The sequence below is a fragment of the Spermophilus citellus genome (assembly GCF_964194105.1).
Source record: "Spermophilus citellus genome assembly, chromosome: 17".
In the NCBI taxonomy this organism is placed as follows: Eukaryota; Metazoa; Chordata; class Mammalia; order Rodentia; family Sciuridae; genus Spermophilus; species Spermophilus citellus.
In genome coordinates, this window is record NC_138199.1 from 63,732,486 (window position 1) to 63,753,560 (window position 21,075).

A 21,075-nucleotide genomic window follows, 5' to 3' on the forward strand; every position below is an offset into this window, starting at 1 on the left:
ATCAAAGCACAAAATTTCTTTCTGAAAAAGGGAAAATGGCTCCCAGATCAGGGATAGGGAGGGGACATGTTTTATAGGACGTAATCTCCTATCAATAGGCTCAAATTTCCCAGGAATCTCTGTCCTTAATGTCACCATCCTGGTCAGGTTCTGCCTACTCTGGAGGTCATCCAAACTTACTGCCAACTTCTCTGAGTCCAGAAAGTAAATTACATGGGCATGTGGACCATGGGATAAGGTGGCTAAGCTTCCAAATTCATTTTTTCTTTTGAAAACTAAAGAATAGCAACATTCTCTAAATGCTAGGGAAGCAAAATAAATATTAAGAATTTCAAAAGCAAAAGTTATATAAATAGTAAGGAAGATCACTTAATAAAAGAATTGGTAGTAGCCAAAGATATCATCAGAAAATAAACAAAACTCAAAAACCTGATCATCCACTCTGTCTCAAATCTCAGTTGCTCCTCATCCCTTACCCTCACGGGCAACAGTATACAGACAGTGCTGACAGAGACTAGAGAGAACGATCAAGGAAAGGTTGGAAGAGTTTGCCTTGTGGTGTTTAAGAAGGAAGAATGTAACTGCTGAAAAGATTTTCACCAAATATCACTGCATTTTAATTTCTAGAATTGTATGTTAATCATTTGAAACCTTATGTGGCACATCATTTTCTGATGACACTGAACAACTGGACAAGTATTTGTTCAGTTCAATATAGTGCCTGGGCAATATGATATGGTTTTTAGAAGACAGATTCTGGAGCCAGATTACCTTGGACAGACATTGACAGACTCATTTGTGCCTTAGTTTTCTCATCCATAAAATGGGAATTGTAATAAAATCTACTTATAAGGGTTGTTGGGAGATTTAAGTGAAATAATATGTTCTTAGAACAGTGCCTGGAAATACAGTGAGTGCCACATTAGTGAGTTATTATCATTATTAATCATAATTATTACTGTGTGAGACACTACAATCTAATCACAGCAAAGGAGATCTGATCCCTGCCCTCATAGAGAGTATTGTCTATCTAACAAGGGGCCACAGAAGTTAAATAATCATGCAAATAACCAACTGCTCTAATGCTTGGAAAGCGACCCACAGGGAACCATGAGAACATAACAGAGGATGACCTGGTTTTGTGATGTGTGTGGTGGTGCTGGTGGGGTTACAGTGGCAAAGGTTTCCTTGAAGGAGTAACATGTGAATTAAGCAGGGCTGGGGCTGGGGCTCAGCGGTAGAGCTCTTGCCTAGCAAGTGCAAGGCCCTGGGTTAGATCCTCAGCACCACATAAAAATAAATAAAATAAAGGTATTGTATCCAACTACAACTAAAAAATATTTTTTTCTCTTAAATTATCTACAGGAAAGGGGAAAGGAAAGGAAGAATTCCCTAAGCAGAGGGCCTGGCTTGCGCAAAGGCCCTGAGATTAAAGATAATTTCTTGTTTTTCAGGATAAAAGAACCAGAGTGGCTGGAGAAAAAAACCAGAAGGGGTAACAGGTAAGGTGGGGCTGGGGAGCAGGCAAAAGCCCAGGGGTGCACTAACACAGGGTGGGCCACCAAAACCTGAATTTCCTTTATGTGTCTGATTTGTTGCCTATGTGGCCCACAGAAAGGGCAGGAAGGTGTGTGGCTCTGGAGGGAAAATCCCAGCTCCACTAAGGTGAAGCCTGGAGACATCAACGCACACAATCTGTGTGCACACCCCAGCTGTCTTCCCTACTTATAATTTAATATTTACTTTAGACTAATATTGCTTAACTGGCTTATAGCTGAATATGAGGGTAACACACCAAAACTTGATGAAAATGTTTAAATGCAGCCTTCACGACAACCCTGATGCAATTTATTTATTCATTTATTTATTTTTATTTTTTGTAGTTTTCTTATCTGAAAGTCTGGCCAATCATCTGATATAAGATCAGAAAGTACCCCCTGAAGGCCAACGTGTTAAACCTCTCCTCTCTTCTTTTTGGTTTTGTACTGGGGATTGAACCTAGGGGTGCTTAATCACTGAGCCACATTCCCCAGCCCTTTTAATTTTTTTGAGACAGGGTCTCACCAAGTTGCTTAGGGCCTTGCTGAGTTGCTGAGGCTGGCTTTGAACTTGTGATCCTCCTGTCTCAGCCTCCCAAGTTGATGGAATTACAGGCGTGCACCATCATGCCCAGCTCTTTCCTGTCATGTCAGGGTTATTTGAGTAGGTAGAAATCATGGGGATACTAACCTCATAGGATGAGGTTAAGTCACTGAATCATGGTCTCACATTACTCAAGCAGGTAGTAAGGACTTGAAGAACTTAACAGTGTTGCCCAGGCACTCCCTGCTTCGCCTGTCTTCCTGCTGGCTGACTCCTTTAGTTTCTAACTCTTGCTAGTTCACTTATTTCCACCCCACCCTCAGACTCTCTCTTTTATCCTACATATATATATATAAAAGAAGGGTCCTGATATGTAGGAGGCACTGGAGCACCAAGGCCAACACAACCCCTGCCTTCAAGGAGCTGACCACCCAGCAGAGGAACTGTGGAAGGCAAGGAAAAAGACTTTAAGTCCTTCATGTTTCCTGACAGCTGAGTTGGCAGCATCCCCAAGCCCTGCCTGGGGCAATCCCTAAGCTTCTGAGCCACACTACCCTGCTTGGTTAAGCCATCTCACTCTTCAGCCTACCCTGTGTCCACATGACTCTAAACCTGTTGATTATCTCCTTGAAACTCCAGGTTCAAAAAACCAAAGTCCCTTGAATTATCCCCATGAACTTGGCACAAACTTAATAGATTTTTATGGGGGGGTTGGGGGGAATGAAGCTGAAAGAAGGTGACATGGGGCACACATGTGTGTGTTCTGGTTTGGGCTCTGGGCTAGTCATTAGACTTATCCAGGGATCCGTTTCAGGTTCTATGAAGGAAGAAGACAGAGTTGGATGAAACCTTTTAGTTCTGAAGCACAATCATCCTGACTTACCTTGGCTTCATCTCTCTTCAGGATTTGCTGTAGATTCTTCCAGCCCAAACCAATCAAAACGTACCCCAAATCCACTGAGACAGTTTAAAAGTCTTGTTGTTGATGCCTCTGAACACAAGTCATTCCCAATCCTGATCTTGCAACATCATGGTGTCTCCACTTATCTCAAAATGTTGCAACACAAGATACTAGTAATAATCTGATTCACTTTAAGGTTCAGGGTGGGTTAAATAAATACCACAGAAATCAGCTAATATTATATGGGACCAGAAGATTGACTTTCAGCTACACATACATGCTATAGACTCTAATATCACCATCACCTACACTGAAAGGGAGACCCCTATTCCTCTCCAAGCCACAGATCAGATAAGTGACTGAACTTTACTAGACGCAGAAAACCCCAGAGATTTCTAAGTATAAACCATCAGATCAAGATGACTTAGGGTTTGTTTCAGAAGCAACTGTGGCCTAGTTCCCAGTCAGTTGAGTTCCAAAACTATAGATAAACTTCTTCTCAATCTCTATGTGTAAAGGAAACAGTTTTCTTCTTTGCAAAATCAGACCAGGGCAAGTAGAAAATGAACCCTACCAGAATGACAGGATAAAATCACTGGCTTGTTCAGAGCAAGTAGTATGTTTTAGATCAGACTCCACAAATCTGACCTACAATTTTCTTACAGTATTTCAATTGATCTGGAAATGATACAAATACTTCTATAATGGAAAAATTTAATTGTTTGATGTAAAATACACACACACACACACACACACACGTATTTGGGAGAAGAGCCATCATAAAAATCAAAGAGTTGCTGGCTCTGTTCCCTGAGTTGAGGGATATTCTGAGGTTTCCCTGACATAATTTTAAATGTTTTCTTTTCAAGTTATAAAATTCTACAACAGTCACACTCAATGTCTCAAATTTGTTCAGGATTTTCAACCTGTGAGTTGTTGACATCAGTCCTCTAGAAGATTAGAGGAGAACAAACCAGAGTGCAGACCTGTACGTTAACCCAACACTAAGTGGCACGATGCTCCCTGGAGTGCAGGAGTCTTTATCTGCAACCGCACAGTGGTCAGGAAAGGCCCACACTTCTGGAAGCCCTACAGGACAGGTGGGCTGTATCTGATGAAACTACACAATTGTGGCGACTTGCCACGCCCCATCTCTTTTGCTCTATGTTTGTTGTGCCCCCCCATCCCTGCCACAGAAATTTCTCACATTCTTTATAATTTATATATTTACATGTTATTATTCCTTGCCTGTCTCTACCACGTAGATATAAGTTTCGTGAGGGCTGGGGTGACATTAATGTGTATCAGTGCTTGGCACATAATATGTGTGTTATGGTTTAGATATGAGGTATCTCCCAAAAGCTCATGTGTGAGAAAATGTAAGAATTTTCAGAGGTCTAACTTATGTGTGGATGGATTAAACCACTGACACAGATTAACTGGTGGTAACTGTAGGCAAGTAGGGTGTGACTGGAAGAGGTTAGGTCACTGGGGGTGTGCCTTTGGGGTTTATTTTTTGTCCATGGTGAGTGGAGTACTCTCTCTACTTCCTGGCTGTCATGTCCTGAGCTGCTTTCCTCCACCACGCCTTTCGGCCATGATTCTGCCTCATCTTGGGCCCAGAGCCATCAACTGAACCTCTGAAACTGCGAGCCAAAAAAGGTTTTCCTCTTCTATTCCTTCCTTCCCTCCCTCCCTCCCTCCCTTCCTTCCTTCCTTTCCTTCTTTTTTCCTTTTGGTACCAGGGATTGAACCTAGAGGTGCTTAATTACTGAGACACATCCCTAGCCCTTTTTATTTTTTTTTATTATTTTTTATATGTATGAAACCTTTATTTTATTTATATGTGGTGCTGAGGATCGAACCCAGTGCCTCACACATGCTAGGCGAGTGCTCTACCACTGAGCCACAGCCTCAGCCCCCCCTTTTTATTTTGAGACAAGGTCTCACTAAATTGCTTAGAGCCGGGCTGGGGATGTGGCTCAAGCGGTAGCGCACTCGCCTGGCATGCGTGCGGCCCGGGTTCGATCCTCAGCACCACATACCAACAAAGATGTTGTGTCCGCCGAGAACTAAAAAATAAATATAAAAAAAATAAAATAAAATAAATTGCTTAGAGCCTTGCTAAGTTTTGCTAGGCTGGCTTTGAACTTACCATCCTCCTGCCTCAACTGTAACTGGGACTACAGGCATGTGCCACCACACCAGCTGTCTATGTTGTTTTTGTTGGGTCTTTTGATCAAAGTAATGTAAAGCCAGGGCTAGGGATATAGCTCAGTTGTTACAGTGCTTGCCTCACATGCACAAGGCATTGGGTTCAATCCTCAGCACCACACACACATATACACACACACACACACACACAAAAAAAAAAGTAATGCAAAGCTGACTAAACAACATACTTTCAAATATTGGTGAGTTTGTGCCCAACCAGGGACAACAAATGGACAAACAGATGGAATAAAAAGATGAAGTTCACCACATTTAAGAGCTTGGGAACAGAGGTCAAAACAAAACAGCCCTCCCATCTTCCATTTCCCTAGGTGAGAATATGACATTGGGCCAAAAAGAAGGTGGCTTGCGACTGTTCATTTTAATGTAACTGGTGTCTCTAATTTAAGGAGACATTTGGAAATGGGTCCACCAAAGAAATTTTTCTGGTTCCATTGCCTTACTTTACACATGGGGCAGGGTGGTTCATTTGCCCAAAGTCTCACGGCTAGCTAATAAAGAACCCTCACCTCCCACTCCCCATCACTGGGCGAATACATTGTCATTGTGTGGGTCAAATGTGTATGGAAACAAGTGACTGCCATAAATTACATTTTAAAACTGCTAAAACAGTCAACCATGCCAACCTGCCTACTGAAGGGGTGAAGAACTGGATCTGCCAGCTGGGACTTCTTTTCCATAAAGTTCAACCAGAAATCGTCCCACGTGGGAGTCTATATAGACACCAAGCCAGTTCCAAGGATGTTTTAAGAGTGACCTTCAATTCTACTAACACTGCTTTAGATTTGATTTACCAAGTCAACGTGGTACTTAGGAATGAGTTTCCTCTTATTGTTAATCCAACAAATAGGATTCCTTGGGTAGCAATCAAGATTAGTCCAATTACTTAAAACAACCACCTGGTCATTTTCCACTTTCGCAGTCAGCCCTGTCAGCTCTGTCCCAGGACAGAAACTGTTTGGAGCAGCTGTCCATCCAGGTGGTGCAGCTGATGAACATCCACCTTCTAGCTCTCCCCTGAAAAGGAAAAGGCCCGGCACCAACTTAGCTTCCTACCACTTACCATCCATGCACATCCTGGTAGCAAAGTTCCTTTTTTTTTTTTTCAATTTGTTTGTTTATTTATTTATTTACTTAAATTAAGTATATATGTCAGCAAAATTCATTTTGATTCATTGTACACAAATGCAGCACAACTTTCCATTTCTCTGGTTGTACATGATGTAGGGTCACACCCTATGTGAAGTCTTACATGCACCTAGGGTAATGATGTTCATCTCATTCTACCATCTTTCCCCATGCACCCTCCCCACACTCCCTCCTTTGCCCAATCAAATTTCCTCCATTTTTCCCATGTCCTCCCCACTCCCCGTTTTAGATCAGCATCTACTTATCAGAGAGAACATTCGGCCTTTGGTTTTTTGGGATTGGCTTATTTCACTTAGCATGGTATTCTCCAACTCTATCCATTTACCTGCAAATGCCATGATTTTATTCTCTTTTAATGCTGAGTAATACTCCACTGTGTATATATACCACAGTTTCTTTATCCATTCATCTATTGAAGATCTCCTATGCTCTCAGATAAGCAAAATTAATATTATCAAAATGGCCATACTACCCAAAGCACTATACAGATTAAATGCAATTCCAATTAAAATCCCAACATCATTCTTTATAGAAATAGAAAAATCAATCAAGAAATTCATTTGGAAAAATAAGAGACCCAAAATAGCCAAAGCAATCCTTGACAAGAAGAGTAAAGCAGGAGGCATCACAATACCAGACCTTAAACTATACTGCAAAGCTATAGCAACAAAAATAGCATGGTATTGACACCAAAACAGACTTTTAGACCAATGGTACAAAATAGAAAACACAAAGACAAACCCCCATAAATACAGTTGTCTCATGTTAGACAAAGGCACCAAAAACATACGTTGGAGAAAGACAGCCTCTTCAACAAATGGTGCTGGTAGAATTGGAAATCTATATGCAGCAAGATGAAAATAAACCCCTATCTCTCACCATGGACAAAACTCAACTCAAAGTGGATCAAGAACCTAGGAATTAGACCAGGGACCCTGCGTCTAACAGAGGAAAAAAGTAGGCCCAAATATTTATTGTGTTGGATTAGGGTCCAACTTCCTTAACAAGACTCCTAAAGTGCAAGAAATAAAATCAAGAATTAATAAATGGGATAGACTCCAACTAAAAAGCTTCTTCTCAGCAAAAGAAACAATCAATGAGGTGAACAGAGAGCCTACATTTTGGTAGTACATTTTTGCTACACACACATCAGATAGAGCACTAATCTCCAGGATATTCAAAGAACTCAAAAAAACTTAACACTGAAAAAACAAACAACCCAATCAATAATAAGGAGCTTAACAGGCACTTCTCAGAAGAAGATATACATTCAATCAACAAATATATAAAAAATATTCGGGGCTGGGGATGTGGCTCAAGCGGTAGCATGCTCGCCTGGCATGCGTGCGGCCCGGGTTCAATCCTCAGCACCACATACCAACAAAGATGTTGTGTCTGCTAAAAACTAAAAAAAAAAATAAATAAATATTTTAAAAAATTTTTAAAATATTCAACATCTCTAGTAATTAGAGAAATGCAAATCAAAACTAAGATTTCATCTCACTTCAGTCAGAATGGCAGTTATCAAGAATACAGACAACAATAAACGTTGGTGAGGATGAGGGGGAAAAGGCACACTCATACATTGTTAGTGGGACTGCAAATTGGTGCAACCAATCTGGAAAGCAGTATGGAGATTTCTTAGAAAACTTGAAATGGAACCACCATTTGACCCACTCCTCAGTCTATACCCAAAGGACTTAAAATTAGCATATATAGTAACACAGCCACATCAATGTTTATAGCAGCTCAATTCACAATAGCTAAACTGTGGAAGCAAAGTTCCTTTTTAAAAAATTTTTAGAAGTATAATAATTGCATGCATTTATGTACATACAATGTGTTATTTTGATTATATATATAGTATAACAATCAGATAGAGGTAATTAGCACATCCATCATCTCAAGTATCATTTCTTTTTCTTTTTTTTTTTTTTTAAAGAGAGAGTGAGAGAGGGAGAGAGAGAGAGAGAGAGAGAGAGAGAGAGAGAGAGAATTTTTAATATTTATTTTTTAGTTCTCGGCGGACACAACATCTTTGTTGGTATGTGGTGCTGAGGATCGAACCCGGGCCGCACGCATGCCAGGCGAGCGCGCTACCGCTTGAGCCACATCCCCAGCCCCTCAAGTATCATTTCTTTATATTAAGAACATTCAAAATCTTTTTTTAGCTATTTTGAAATCTAAGACATATTGCTGTTAACTATAGTCACCCTACCATATGCTACAAGAGCTCTTTTCTCTGATCTAATTATATTTTTGTACCTAATCATGTACCTCTCTCTATATTCCCCTCATCTCTTCCTTGCCCAGGCTCTGGTAACAACAATTTTACTCTCTATTTCTAGCAGGTCAATTTTTTAGCTTTCACACGTGAATGAGAACATGGGATATCTGTCTTTCTGTGCCTGGCTTATTTCATTTAGCATAAATGTCTTCCAATACCATCCATGTTATTGCAAGTGACAGAATTTCATTCTTCTTCCTAGTTAAATAAATTCCATTGTGTATATATACCACATTTTCTTGATCAATATGTGTGTTGTTGGACACCTAGGTTTGATTCCACATCTTTGCTATTGTGAACCGTGCTGTAGTAAACATGGGAGTGCACCTATGTCTTTGGTATATTGATTTCTAGGAAAGTTCCTTTTGGTTCACATGCTTCCTTCTTGTGCTTTAACTGTCTCACTCACTCCTTCCATAAATTTCTTAGCTATTTCATTCTTGCTACAGAAGCTCTTTTAAAACCACAAGGGTGATTTTACCTGACAGGGTACTGTGACAGAACCTGAAGAGCAGTTTTGTTTTGATTCTCAGGTCTCTTCATATATGGAAAAGGCAGAAACAATAAATCAGCTTCAGTTCTGGGTAGCTTTTTAATAAACCTTTAAACTTCTTGTATTCAATATCTAAGTATATTTTAATATAAGGCCAGCTATCAACTAAAGCTGTCAAAAGCAATTTTAACAGTTTATACTCAAAAAATATCCAAGGAAAAAAGGCTTCTAAAAAGCACTACCTGCTCTTTAGAAGTTGAGCAATACACTATGGAAGAAAAAACAATACTAGATTCTCTATTTCTTGTTCACCACCAACTAGCAAAATCTTCCAATCCTACCCTTTATATAAAATGAGCCAAAACTGCCTCTGCTCTGTCCAGCGCTCTGATATTAAACACACATAGAAACATTGCTCTGTCCAGGTAAGGTACAGGAATTACCTGAAGGCTTCAACGTGGTTGCACCTTTGAGTCACCTAGGGTGTAAAACTATGCCAGGCTCCACTCCCTTTGATTCAGATTTCCTTCACCTAGGATGGTCTGAGCATAGGATTTTTAAAAGCTTCCCAGGTGACTAATTTGAGTCAGGGCTGGGAAGCATTGCCTGGACTAAGACGCCTAAGTGCAGCTGTGGCCTTCTGTGTAGATGTCTCTGTCACACCTACAGGCCCCAGGAGTCACGGGTCATTGGCTTTAAGAGAAAAGATATCTGATTTACTCCTCTGACTCAACCAGAGATCAATGACAATGTCAGGTTCTGGGGAGCTGACAGCTGTTCAAAAATGAATGAAAAAAGTTGGTTTCCATGACAAACATTCCCAAGGCCTACACCAACAATTATTCCCTCATTTGAAATAGAAGGGGGGGGAAATAATCCACTGGAGAATGAGATGGTTTTGAATTAGAATTATAAATTAGTCTATTAAATAAGGAAACCATGTTTAATACATAAGAGGATGACCCTGGATCAAGGTTCATTTTTTAACAGTGAAACATCTTGCCAAGTGAAAAATGAAACAGACATGGAATAATAACAAACCATTTATCTCATGGGGTCTGGAAATGAAAAAATTAATCTCATTACTGATATGAAGAACTCATCAAGAAGATATCACGGGTTGTGTCCACCCAAGCAAGAATCCTGGAAGCCTCCCAAATTCTGTACATATACTACTTATGAGACCCCATTAAAAATACAGAATACTGGGGCTGGGGATGTGGCTCAAGCGGTAGCAGGCTCGCCTGGCATGAGTGTGGCCCAGGTTCGATCCTCAGCACCACATACAAACAAAGATGTTGTATCCGCCAAGAACTAAAAAATAAATATTAAAAATTCTCATTCTCTCTCTCTCTCTCTCTCTCTCTCTCTCTCTCTCCCCCCCCCCCCCCGCTCTCTCTTTAAAAAAAAAATACAGAATACAGCCAGGAGGGGTGACACACACCTATAATCCCAGCAACCCAGGGAGGCTAAGGCAGGAGAACTGTGAGTTTGAGGCCTGGGCAACTTAACAAGTCTCAAAAGGGGGTGGGGGGGGGGGCAGAGAAGGGTATAGCTCAAGTGGTTACAGTGCCCCTGAGTACAATCCCTAGTTCTGTGAAAAAACAAATATGACTATAAACAACTAAAGCAGCATCTACCCCTATCCTGCCCTGAAAAATCCAAAACTCACTCATTTGATGATAAAACAGCTCCTTATTTTGTTGGTCATAATGAGTCCCAAAAAGCAATTCAATATTTGCTGAGTTCCCACTACAGAGGGCTAGCCAACAACCAGCCTAAATACCACAGGGGATAAAAAGATAAGCAAGGCAGGTCCCTCTTCTCTCTAGCTCAGACCAGCAAGTTAAGTCAGACACACACACATACACACCCCTCCAGGGCACATTTCTGGTCCCCTCCTCCCTGCCTCAATACTCTCTCCTTGGGAGACCTGTGGAAGCTAAGTTGAGTCCATCCACTGTGGCCCAGTGATCACGTGGCCGTGGTCATTGTGATTCTCTTGTCATCACAGGTCTACTTCTGGTATCTGAACTGCTTAGAAGGTGGGGGCTTCTGCAAAGGAAAATGCCCAGAACCAGCCTTATGATTAGAAATTTGATCTTTTCAGGATTTCAGGGTGAAGACTGTGAGCAACTTTGGTTAAAGGCTTCTAAGACATGAACTTTCAGTTTTGCTATTTCAATTGTAATACTGGGTGAGGTGTTACTGAAAAGCACACCTGCTTGGATATTATTAGACCCCCAAATGGAAAAAAAAAAAAAAAGCTTAAGCTATGAATTGGGCTTAGTGGCCTCTTACTCTCCATCTCCAGAGCTGGCTCCAGAACACTAAAAATGGTCCACCTCCCTCACAGAGCTTCTCAGCATTTCTGTTTCAAAGCTGCATCTTTGCACCACTGTAATAAGCAGTAGGAGGAATAGCTCTATCTGAGCATTTTCCACAAATCTACAAGTAGTACAAGTCAGCCTACTGGATGTACTTTACTTCTCTAGCCCCCAAGCCTCAGGGCAACCCCCTGTGCCTGCTCCTCAGGCTGCAACTGGGGGAGCTAGACTGATTTGTCCTAACGAATGCACCAGAACCTAAGTTCTGCAGGGCTGCTCTCTGGTGAGGGGCAGGAGAATTAGTTTCAAAGTTTGTTCTGCCACTCATGTATATGACCCTGGACAGGTCACCAGCCCTCTGGGGCCTTGGCTTCCTCCTATGTTTGCTCTAGATAGCTAGGGTTTCAACTTGGGAGGGGAGGGTCATGGCTAAGAGAAGGTAGTTTGTTCCCTAAACTCCACTCTCCAAGGCTCTACTATGCATGCACACATGCACATATACAAAAGATATATTTTTTAAAGTATTTATTTTTTAGTTGTAGGTGGACACAATATCTTTATTTCAGTTTTATGTGGTGCTGAGGATTGAACCCAGGGCCTCACGTGTGCTAGGCAAGCACTCTACCACTAAGCTACAACCCCAACCCCATACAAAAGATATTTTAAAAATCTAAAAATTCCATTTACACTCAACTTAAAATCCACGTGCTAAAGTAAACAGCATATCCCTGTCACCGAGGGATATGTGCCATAGGCCTTGTGTGCACCTTGAGACTCAATGGACCAGATATCTAAGATCCCATCTAGCAGTCTAATATATTCTGATACCAGTACACCCAGGAGACTATAGGTTTATTCACATAAGCTACTATTTCTGGAATTTTTTAGAATCTCCTTTCAAAGAATATACTTTTGAGTGGCTGGGGTTGTAGCTCAGTGGTAGGGTACTCGCCTCACACATGTGGGGCACTGAGTTTGATCCTTAGCACCACCTAAAAATAAAAGTATTGTGTCCATTTACAATTAAAAGATATTTATATATATATATATATATATATATATATATATATATATATATATATAATATTATATTATATTTATATTTATATTTGAATCCCCTAAGTGGTATAAACTCCTGCTCAGTTGAGGATGGATTTCATTTTAACAAACAAATAAAAATCAAATTCAAGTCTACTCAATGCACTGTGTGGTCAAACTAAATAATAAAAAAAAAAAGTTGCAGTATGACTCATGTAAAAAAATGTATTAAACAAAGACTGGAAGGAATTGGGAAATATTTTAAGTTGTGTAAGGATAATGGGCTTAAGAGTAAATATGATTTTTAAAGGTTCCTTTAAAGTTGGACTAATAAGTGGGTTAGATAATTTATCAAATGATACAACACAAAGTCTTAAAAAGATAATTTGTATAACATGTAAGCTGACCCCAAAGGGGTGATTGATTATTTTGAAAGTGACACATTGTTTTGGATGAATAATTCAGGTATGTTTGTGGGAAAAGCAAAACAAACAAACAAGAAACAACAAAAGGGATGACTTTCATCAAGTGGTACTTTTTATCTTCCTAGGAAAAAAAACAGTTGTATGGATGGACAAGCCACGGGTTTTAAGAACAGCAGCCTCCAAAGGAACAATCAATGCATCAACTCTTGATTTGTAAACAGTCTTGAGGCAAAACTTTCAATGGCTTCATAACCCTGCATACAAACAATCTTATCTGTAGGAGATAGGCTGCCCTCAAAAACCAAAGTAACAGAATTACCCCCAAAGTATTTCAGGGTGCTTATGGGGGCCACATCTGCTAGAAAGTGATTGGTTTCAGATTATGAAACCACTGCATACCAAAGGATGCTGTAAACAAGCTATTTAACACATCAGGATGAAAAAAAAAATTCTCAAAATCTCTTAGTTATATAGGATGTCATCCAGAGATTGCTATGGTTATCTATACCTTTAAAATATAAACAAAATCTAGGCAGGCACAGTGGCTCATGAATGTAATCCCAGCTACTTGGGAAGTTAAGGCAGAAAGAACACAAGTTCAAGGCCAGTCTGGGTAACTTAGTGAAACCCTGTCTCAGAATAAAATTAAAGGGCTGGGGTTGTAGCTCAGTGGTAAAGCACTTGCCTAGCACATGTGAGGCACTGGGTTGGAACCTCAGCACGACATAAAAATAAATAAATAAAAATAAAGATATTGTGTCCATCTACAATTTAAAAAAATGCATGAGTACATCTTTAAAAAATTAAATTTTAAAAAGCTGCAATGTGGAAAGAGAACGAGAAAGGGCAGCTGATGTAGCTCAGTGGTAGAGAGCTTGTCCAGCATGCATGAGGCCCTGTGTTCCATATTCAGTACCATACATACACACATATAAAATCTATAAACAAAATCTAAAAATTCCATTTTCACCCAACTTACCATCCACAGTGCTAAAAGAAAAAAAAAGAAAAAGCTTATTAGTACTGGAGATTGAAACCCCGGGGGAATTAATTATTGAGCCACATTCCCAGCCCTTTTTTGTATTTTATTTAGAGACAGGGTCTCACTGATTGCTTAAGACCTTGCTAAATTGCTGAGGCTGGCTTTGATCCTTCTGCCTCAGCCTCAAGAACTGCTAGGATTACAGGTGTGCGCCACCATGCCCAGCTAAGAGCTTACTTTTAAAATGGCTATCGTATTGGATATAGTGGCACATGCCTGTAGTCCTAGAAATTACTGTCTCAAAAATAAAATTAATTAATAAATAAAAAGGGCTAGAGATATGGCTTAGAGGTAAAGTGCAAGTAGATTTAATCCTTAGTACCACAAAAAATAATAATGAAGTAGCTATCATAAAACCAATTTAAGGTGAGGTTTTTTGTTGTTGGTGGTGGTAGTGGGTTTTTTTTGTTTTTTCTGCATTTTAAAACATCCAACATTCCTTAAGGGTTTCCAGAGGGCTATAAAACAGTACACACAAACAACAAATTTCAGCTCAAGGGATTTATTTCAAGCAAATAATTAAGTAGTTAATATGCATTCAAGAGTTTAGCAACAAGGAGGTCCATCACATTGTTTATAATTCTGAAAATTAAAAAGTCTCAATATCTAAATGGTTGAAGTCACATTATGATACATCCATTAAGAGAAGTTCTACACAGTCAGTAAGAATGATGTTGCAGAGTTAAAGTTACTGACAAAGAAAGATCTGTTTCAGTTTGGGGAAGACAAAATTATCTATGTAGACATGTGCACAAGAAAAAAAAACTGTCTGGAAGCAAATATATTAAGATGTTAGTAAATTAGCCATCAGGTAAATGCAAAACCATAATGAGCTGGGCACAGTGGCACAGGCCTTTTATACTAGCTACTCCAGAGGCTGGGGTAGAAGGATTTCAAGTTTGAGGCCAGCTTGGGTAACTTAGCAAGATAGTATCATATGATAAAAATAAAAAGGGCTGGGAATGTAGCTCAGTGGTACAATGCTCTTGGATTCAATTCATAGTACTGATATTAAAGGGAAAAAAAAAACATAAGGAGTACCATTTTATACTCACTGGGATAGTTACAATTAAAAAGAGACAATAATAAGTGAGGATATGAAACATTGAAACTCTGTAAAACAGCACAGCTGCTTTTTTTTCTAAATATTTTTAGTTATAGATGGACACAATACCTTTATTTTATTCATTTATTTTTATGTGGTGCTGAGGATTGAACCCAGTGCCTTACACATGCCAGGCAAGTGCTCTACCACTGAGCCACACAGCCCCAACCCCACCACAGCTGCTTTTTGAAAAGAGTCTGAAAGTTCCTTGAAAGATTAAACATGAATTTACCATATGACCCAGCAATCCCATCCTAGGTATTGACCCAGAAATTTCACTCCAAGGAAAATAAAAATGTATGTGAATTCAAAAACTTGTACATAACTAGGTGCAATAACACACACTTGTAATCCCAGTGACTTGGAAGGCTGAGGCAGAAGGATCCCAAATTCAAGGCCAGCCTCAGCAATTTAATGAGGCCCTAAGCCTTTGCTCAGTGGTAAAGCACCACTGAGTTTAATCCCCAGTATAAACAAAACAACAACAAACTTGTACATAAAAGTATATAGAAGCATTATCTATAATAGCTAAAAAGTAGAAATAACCCAAATGTCCACCAACTGATAATGGACTTAACAAAATGTGGCATATTTGTATAATGAAATATTATTCAGTAATAAAAAGGAAGTAGGTGGGGCTGGGGTTGTAGCTCAGTGATAGAGCATGTGTGAGGCACTGGGTTTGATCCCCAGGACCACATAAAAATAAATAAATAAAACAGAGGTTAAAAAAATGATAAAAACAGTAAACTTAAAAAAAAAAAAAAAGGAATTAAGTACTGGCACGTGCTACAACATGGATGAGCCTTAAGAACCTGATGCTAGATGAAAGTCAGTTATAAAAGACCACATATTGTATGATTCCATTCTTATGAAATGTCCACAATAGGTTAATGTATAGAGACAGAAAGAAGGAGTTTAGTGCTTACCAGAGAATAGGAGATTTGAGGGGGAAAGAGGATTGGGAGCTACTGGGTAGAGTTTCTGGGATGATGACAATGTTCTAAAATAGATTGTGGTGATGGCTGTACAATTCTGTGAATGTATTAAAAAAGCCACTGATTGAAACATTTTAAATGAGTGAATTGTGATGACAGTTGAACAATGTCTCCATAAAGTTGTTGAAAATACTAACAGAGGCTATGTTTGGGTAGTAGAACTCTAGGGGGGTTTTTGTTTTGTTTAATGTAGGCTTATCCATCCTTCTGATTTTTCTACACTGAATATGATTACTTTGAAAGATTTTTTAAAAATCTTCCCATGTTATCATAAAGAAAACACCAAACATACAAAATTTTTTGAAAATAAAAAGGAAGTACAACTGTCTTTATAATAGTGGAAAACTGTTCACAATCCTTATGACCCCCGCAGGGCAAATGCTAGGCAAAGCATCATGGTTTATTATCACATCAATCCCAATCAGTTAGGATCCCATTCGCCAACCTGTGGCTGGGCACAGAAGCTCAAATGCTTTTACACTGATGATGGTTTACAAAGGTGCTACCAAAGCTACAAATGTATGACCCTAATTCTAGAATGTTATAGGAAACATTCTGGAACAACAACAAAAAAAAAAAAAAAAAGAGAGAGAGAGAGAGAGAACACATACTTTTATTTGTATGTGAACAAAGATCACAGATAATAAGAAATGATAAAGAGCCTAAAACTAACTTAAAATTTTAAAAAGGAAATGTAACCAATGACCTCATGAACATTATTATAATTGTGTGTGTGTGGTGCTAGAACTCCAGGCCTTACTCAAGCTGGGCAAGCACTCTATCACTTCGCCACATCCCCAGCCCTGATTATTATTGAAGTTCTACTTTTCCCAGTCTATATCTGGTCTGTGTACTCATTTGAATATCTCAGTGCTATGTTGCTCTGAGGTAGGGAAGTCTAATGCCAAACATAGAATATGGAAAAGATAAAGATAGGAAACAATTCTCAGCTTCTGGGAAATATATCCAACCAGCATGTTTATTATTCACAGACTATGATTCATCATCCCTATTTTTTTATAAGCCAGCATCATACTCTAATCATATTGCTAGGTTACAGGCCCCCAAGTTATTTGAAAATAATAAAAACCATATCCATATGAGAAGGTCATCATTACCCTAGGTACATGTATGATTGTGCGAACGGTATGACTTTACATTGTGTGCAACCAGAGAAATGAAAAGTTGTGCTCCATTTGTGTACAATGAATCAAAGTGCATTCTGCTGTCATGTATAACTAATTAGAACAACAACAACAACAATAACAACAAAAACAAATCCATTAAAAAGGCACATTAGGCTTTTCTCCTCTATATCATTTCTTTAAGGAGAATGTTTGATCATTATAAAACAATCAAAATATTGGATATACAGATTACTTTGGATCTTAAAACCAAAGAGAATTCCAATGAAAATAACATAAATTATCCAATGATTCTTCATCCTGAAAAAATGGAATAAAAAACCCAAGGCAAGCAAATAACCACATTCCCTATCCCACATAAGTGATACTATTCTATCCAGGCAACATGAAGAAATCTTTATGTAGCTCACTGGATTTATATTCAGGAATATAGTTTATCATCAAACTTTCTTAAGAGTAACTCTCAGACACAAATTTCTCTTGTGCTCTGAAAAGCTATACTATGGCAGAAAGATGAGTGGCTTGCGCAAATGAGTGTACACAACTACAGTTTAATTTCATGATCCACAGTCCTAATAACATAAACTAATTAAACTAATGGAACATTCTACTCATGGCCACAGTATAAATAGCTCAGTCCTGCCTATTAGGATAATTCATGCAGACGATAGCTATCAGAATAAATGATAAGCAAGGACATTTCTAGTTAAGACTCATCTCTCAGATGCACACTGTGCTTCTGTTTACAGGTCCTTAGTTCTCAGTGACTTCTTTTACCCCATCTCAAAACCAAAATGCAGGCTAAATAAATTTGATATATTTTAACTAGAAAGTATTTGGCTTCACATGTTACCAATCTTTTTAGTAACTAAGAAAAATGACACCTAAACACCATAAAATGAGAACTACGACAGTGATGATGTGACACTACCAATACCAGGTACAAGATAAGGATCTAGAAAGAAAGAGGGGGGGGACAGTCTCAAGTGCTTTATAATACCAACATTGTTGCAATTTGGGATCTGATAGTCTTGAGTCTCAACCAATAATTCATTAATGCCTGGCTCAATTAGACATACACTGAAAGAAAAATCACAGGCAGTATTGCTTCCAATACATTAGTTACTTCATCAATCAAAAAGAAATATTATTTTAAAAACCTTTCCTGCAGAGCCATAGCATAACATCAAAAAGTGATGACTTCAATAGGGCATGATGGTGCACACTTGTAATCCCAATGACTTGGGAGGCTGAGGCAAGAGAATTGGAAGTTCGAGGCCAGCCTCAGCAATTAATTAAGTGAGGCCCTATCTCAAAATAAAAGATAAAAAGGGATATAGCTCAGTGGTAAACCACTCCTGCTTTCAATCCCCAGTACAAAAAAAAAAAAAAAAAAAAAAAGATAGGGAAAGAAAGAGAATGGACATTTATTATCTGCTAGGTACAAGGTGCCTTCTTTCACACAGTAGCTATGATTATTTCATAAATCAAGAAACTGAATTCCTAAAAAGTAAAATAACTTACCTGAGGGCACAGCAAGCAAGTGATCAGTTAGAACTCAGGTTTGTTTTTACAGCCACTGTGTTCTGTACAACATAACTACTACCTACTTTAAGTACAACCTCCTAGAAATTTCACTTAGAATTTTAATACTACGTTTGAGGGGTCAAAACTTTTACTGCAATAAAATTCTGGGAGTGTCATCCTGATCTTTCACCAAGCAGTAACAGTGAAAATAACCTTTTGATAAGGGCCTGAAATATTTTACCATGAACCCTGAGAAGTTTGGATTTCTAAATACAATTTGGAAATATTTACATGAACTGAAACTGTAGCCCTGACTAAAGCTAAATAGTTATTATTGGCTCCTTAATCTTAGATAACTAAAACACTACAATCTAGAAAAAAATAGCAAATGCAAAGATGTGGGAAAAGAAACTACATACACCTGGGTTCTGACAATATGAGATGATCGATTTCCACGTTACATGTTTGATCACTGTTTGTACTCGTATTTGTGAACAATAATCTGCCAACTCAAGGTGCAGTGTTCAAGTTCAAACCCTGACCCTAGCTCTGAGTTGTGAAAGTGGATTTTTCTAATTATTAAAAAAAAAAACACCTTAACTTATCAAAGTTTTATCAAGAAGAAAGTGTATACCAATTTTCCTTTTAAAGAAACCTGAATTTGAAAAAGGTGACCTGATTTATTACTTGGGCAGTTTCCAAATTCTTGTTACTCCAAGAGCACAATTATTTACCTAAAATGCATGAGAGTTCAAAGAGTTCACTCTGGCTGGCCCGCAGGGCGACACAAGTCAATTCTCCATCTGGACACCTGGTACATGATATGCCATATTAAAAGGAACACGGTACCTTCAAAGAGGTCATTAAACAGAACCTGTACAAATGTGCCATACCCACATCCTTAACAATACGTTTTTTAAAAGGCACTCACTTCTTCCAACCAGAAGATATAAAACCAAGTCTGCCCACAAAATGTCCTCCTCGATCACGGTGCCCATGTCCACAGCCTAAGTGAAGGTCGTAAATAATTAAATAAACATAAACTTGGGCCCTGTCATTCTTCTCCAGAAAAAAAAAAAAAAAAAATGAGAGGACCTTTCTGATGAACCCACAGTGCTCTCACGTGAGGAGACAGTTTTTGGTATACAAACTTTTGAAGTGGCTTCACCTCTGGCCCATGGGGGGATCATAAAAGAGTCCAATTCCCACAGCTTAACTTGCTTAATGAAGCCTTGGCGCACAAAAGGAAGCCTCCTACCTCCGAACACTAAGAAACCTGAAGGGCAGGTAAGCAGAATCCAGCCCTTGGGTAAAAATGCTTCCCCATTCGCTTGCTGCATTCGCTTCCCAAAGTCGCATTTTTAAAAAGTTCAAACAAGGATTCGAAACTCAAGTCATCCCCTTCCTCTCGATTACAGGGCCCTTTCCGTCCTTCCGCGGTCATCGCCAGGCAGAGCCGTCGCCCACCTGTGGGGAGGGTCCGGCAGGTGGGCAGCCTGCTGGGGCCCCGGGCCTGCGGGAGACTGCACGAAGTTCGCCCCAGCCCACCCGGCCCCGCGAGCCGCTGCCACTGACAGCCGCGCCGGCCCCAGAGGCCCCTCGGGTGGCGGACTCCTCAGCGTGGCCACTGCCGGCCACGACTCCGGCCGGGAAGGCGCTCGCGGCCCGGCGCCGCCTCCCACGCCCGGTCCACGACCCTGCTGGGCGCACGGCCTCAGGCCACCGCCGTACCCCGGCTCGGATTCCAGACGCAGCGACCGCGCGACCCTCCCCCGGTCACAGCCCGGTTCGCCGCGGGCTGTCCCCATCCCGCGATCCCTGGTCACTTACCCTGGAGCCGGGCAACAGCAGCGCCAGCAGCAGCAGCAACAGCCGCCGGGCCGGCATGGCGGGGACTGGGCCCTGGCTCCGGGCCCGGCCGGCCGGCTCCAGGGGCGGTGCGGACGGAGGACTGGGCGGGGGCGCCGCGACGACAGCGCGGCAGCGGCCGAGCCACAGCGGACGCAGAGCTGACTAGGCGGCGGCGGCACCCCCATTCCGGGCCCTATAAGCGCCGGGTGCCGCCACTTCTTCCGGTCGGGGCGGGCTCGAGGGGCGGGGCCTGGGCGGGGCCTAACCAGGGGCGGGCCCGCTGCCCGGAGGGGCGGGTCGAATGTAGGGTGGGGCGGGGTCTGGGCGTGGCTAAACCGAAAGGCAGGGCTGAGGGCGGAGCGAGATTCTGGAGGGCTCTGGTCCTTTGGGCCACCGCTGCTGATGAGAAGGACCGACTCTTGGCGTCCGGCGTTAGGAGGGCGGGCTATTGAGGCGAGAAGCTTGTCTGAAGG

At 40.5% G+C, this 21,075-nt stretch overlaps 1 protein-coding gene across 1 annotated transcript in view; it reads right to left on the reverse strand.

The window, feature by feature from the left end:
- ERN1 (endoplasmic reticulum to nucleus signaling 1) overlaps positions 1-20,818 on the reverse strand; it is an 86,337-nt gene extending 65,519 nt beyond the window's left edge. The window contains exon 1 of the mRNA XM_081270911.1: positions 20,582-20,818. Coding sequence (XP_081127037.1) covers positions 20,582-20,638 — 57 coding nt within the window. The 5' untranslated portion in view covers positions 20,639-20,818. The remainder of the gene's footprint in view (positions 1-20,581) is intronic.
- Between the last annotated feature and the right edge of the window lie 257 nt (positions 20,819-21,075).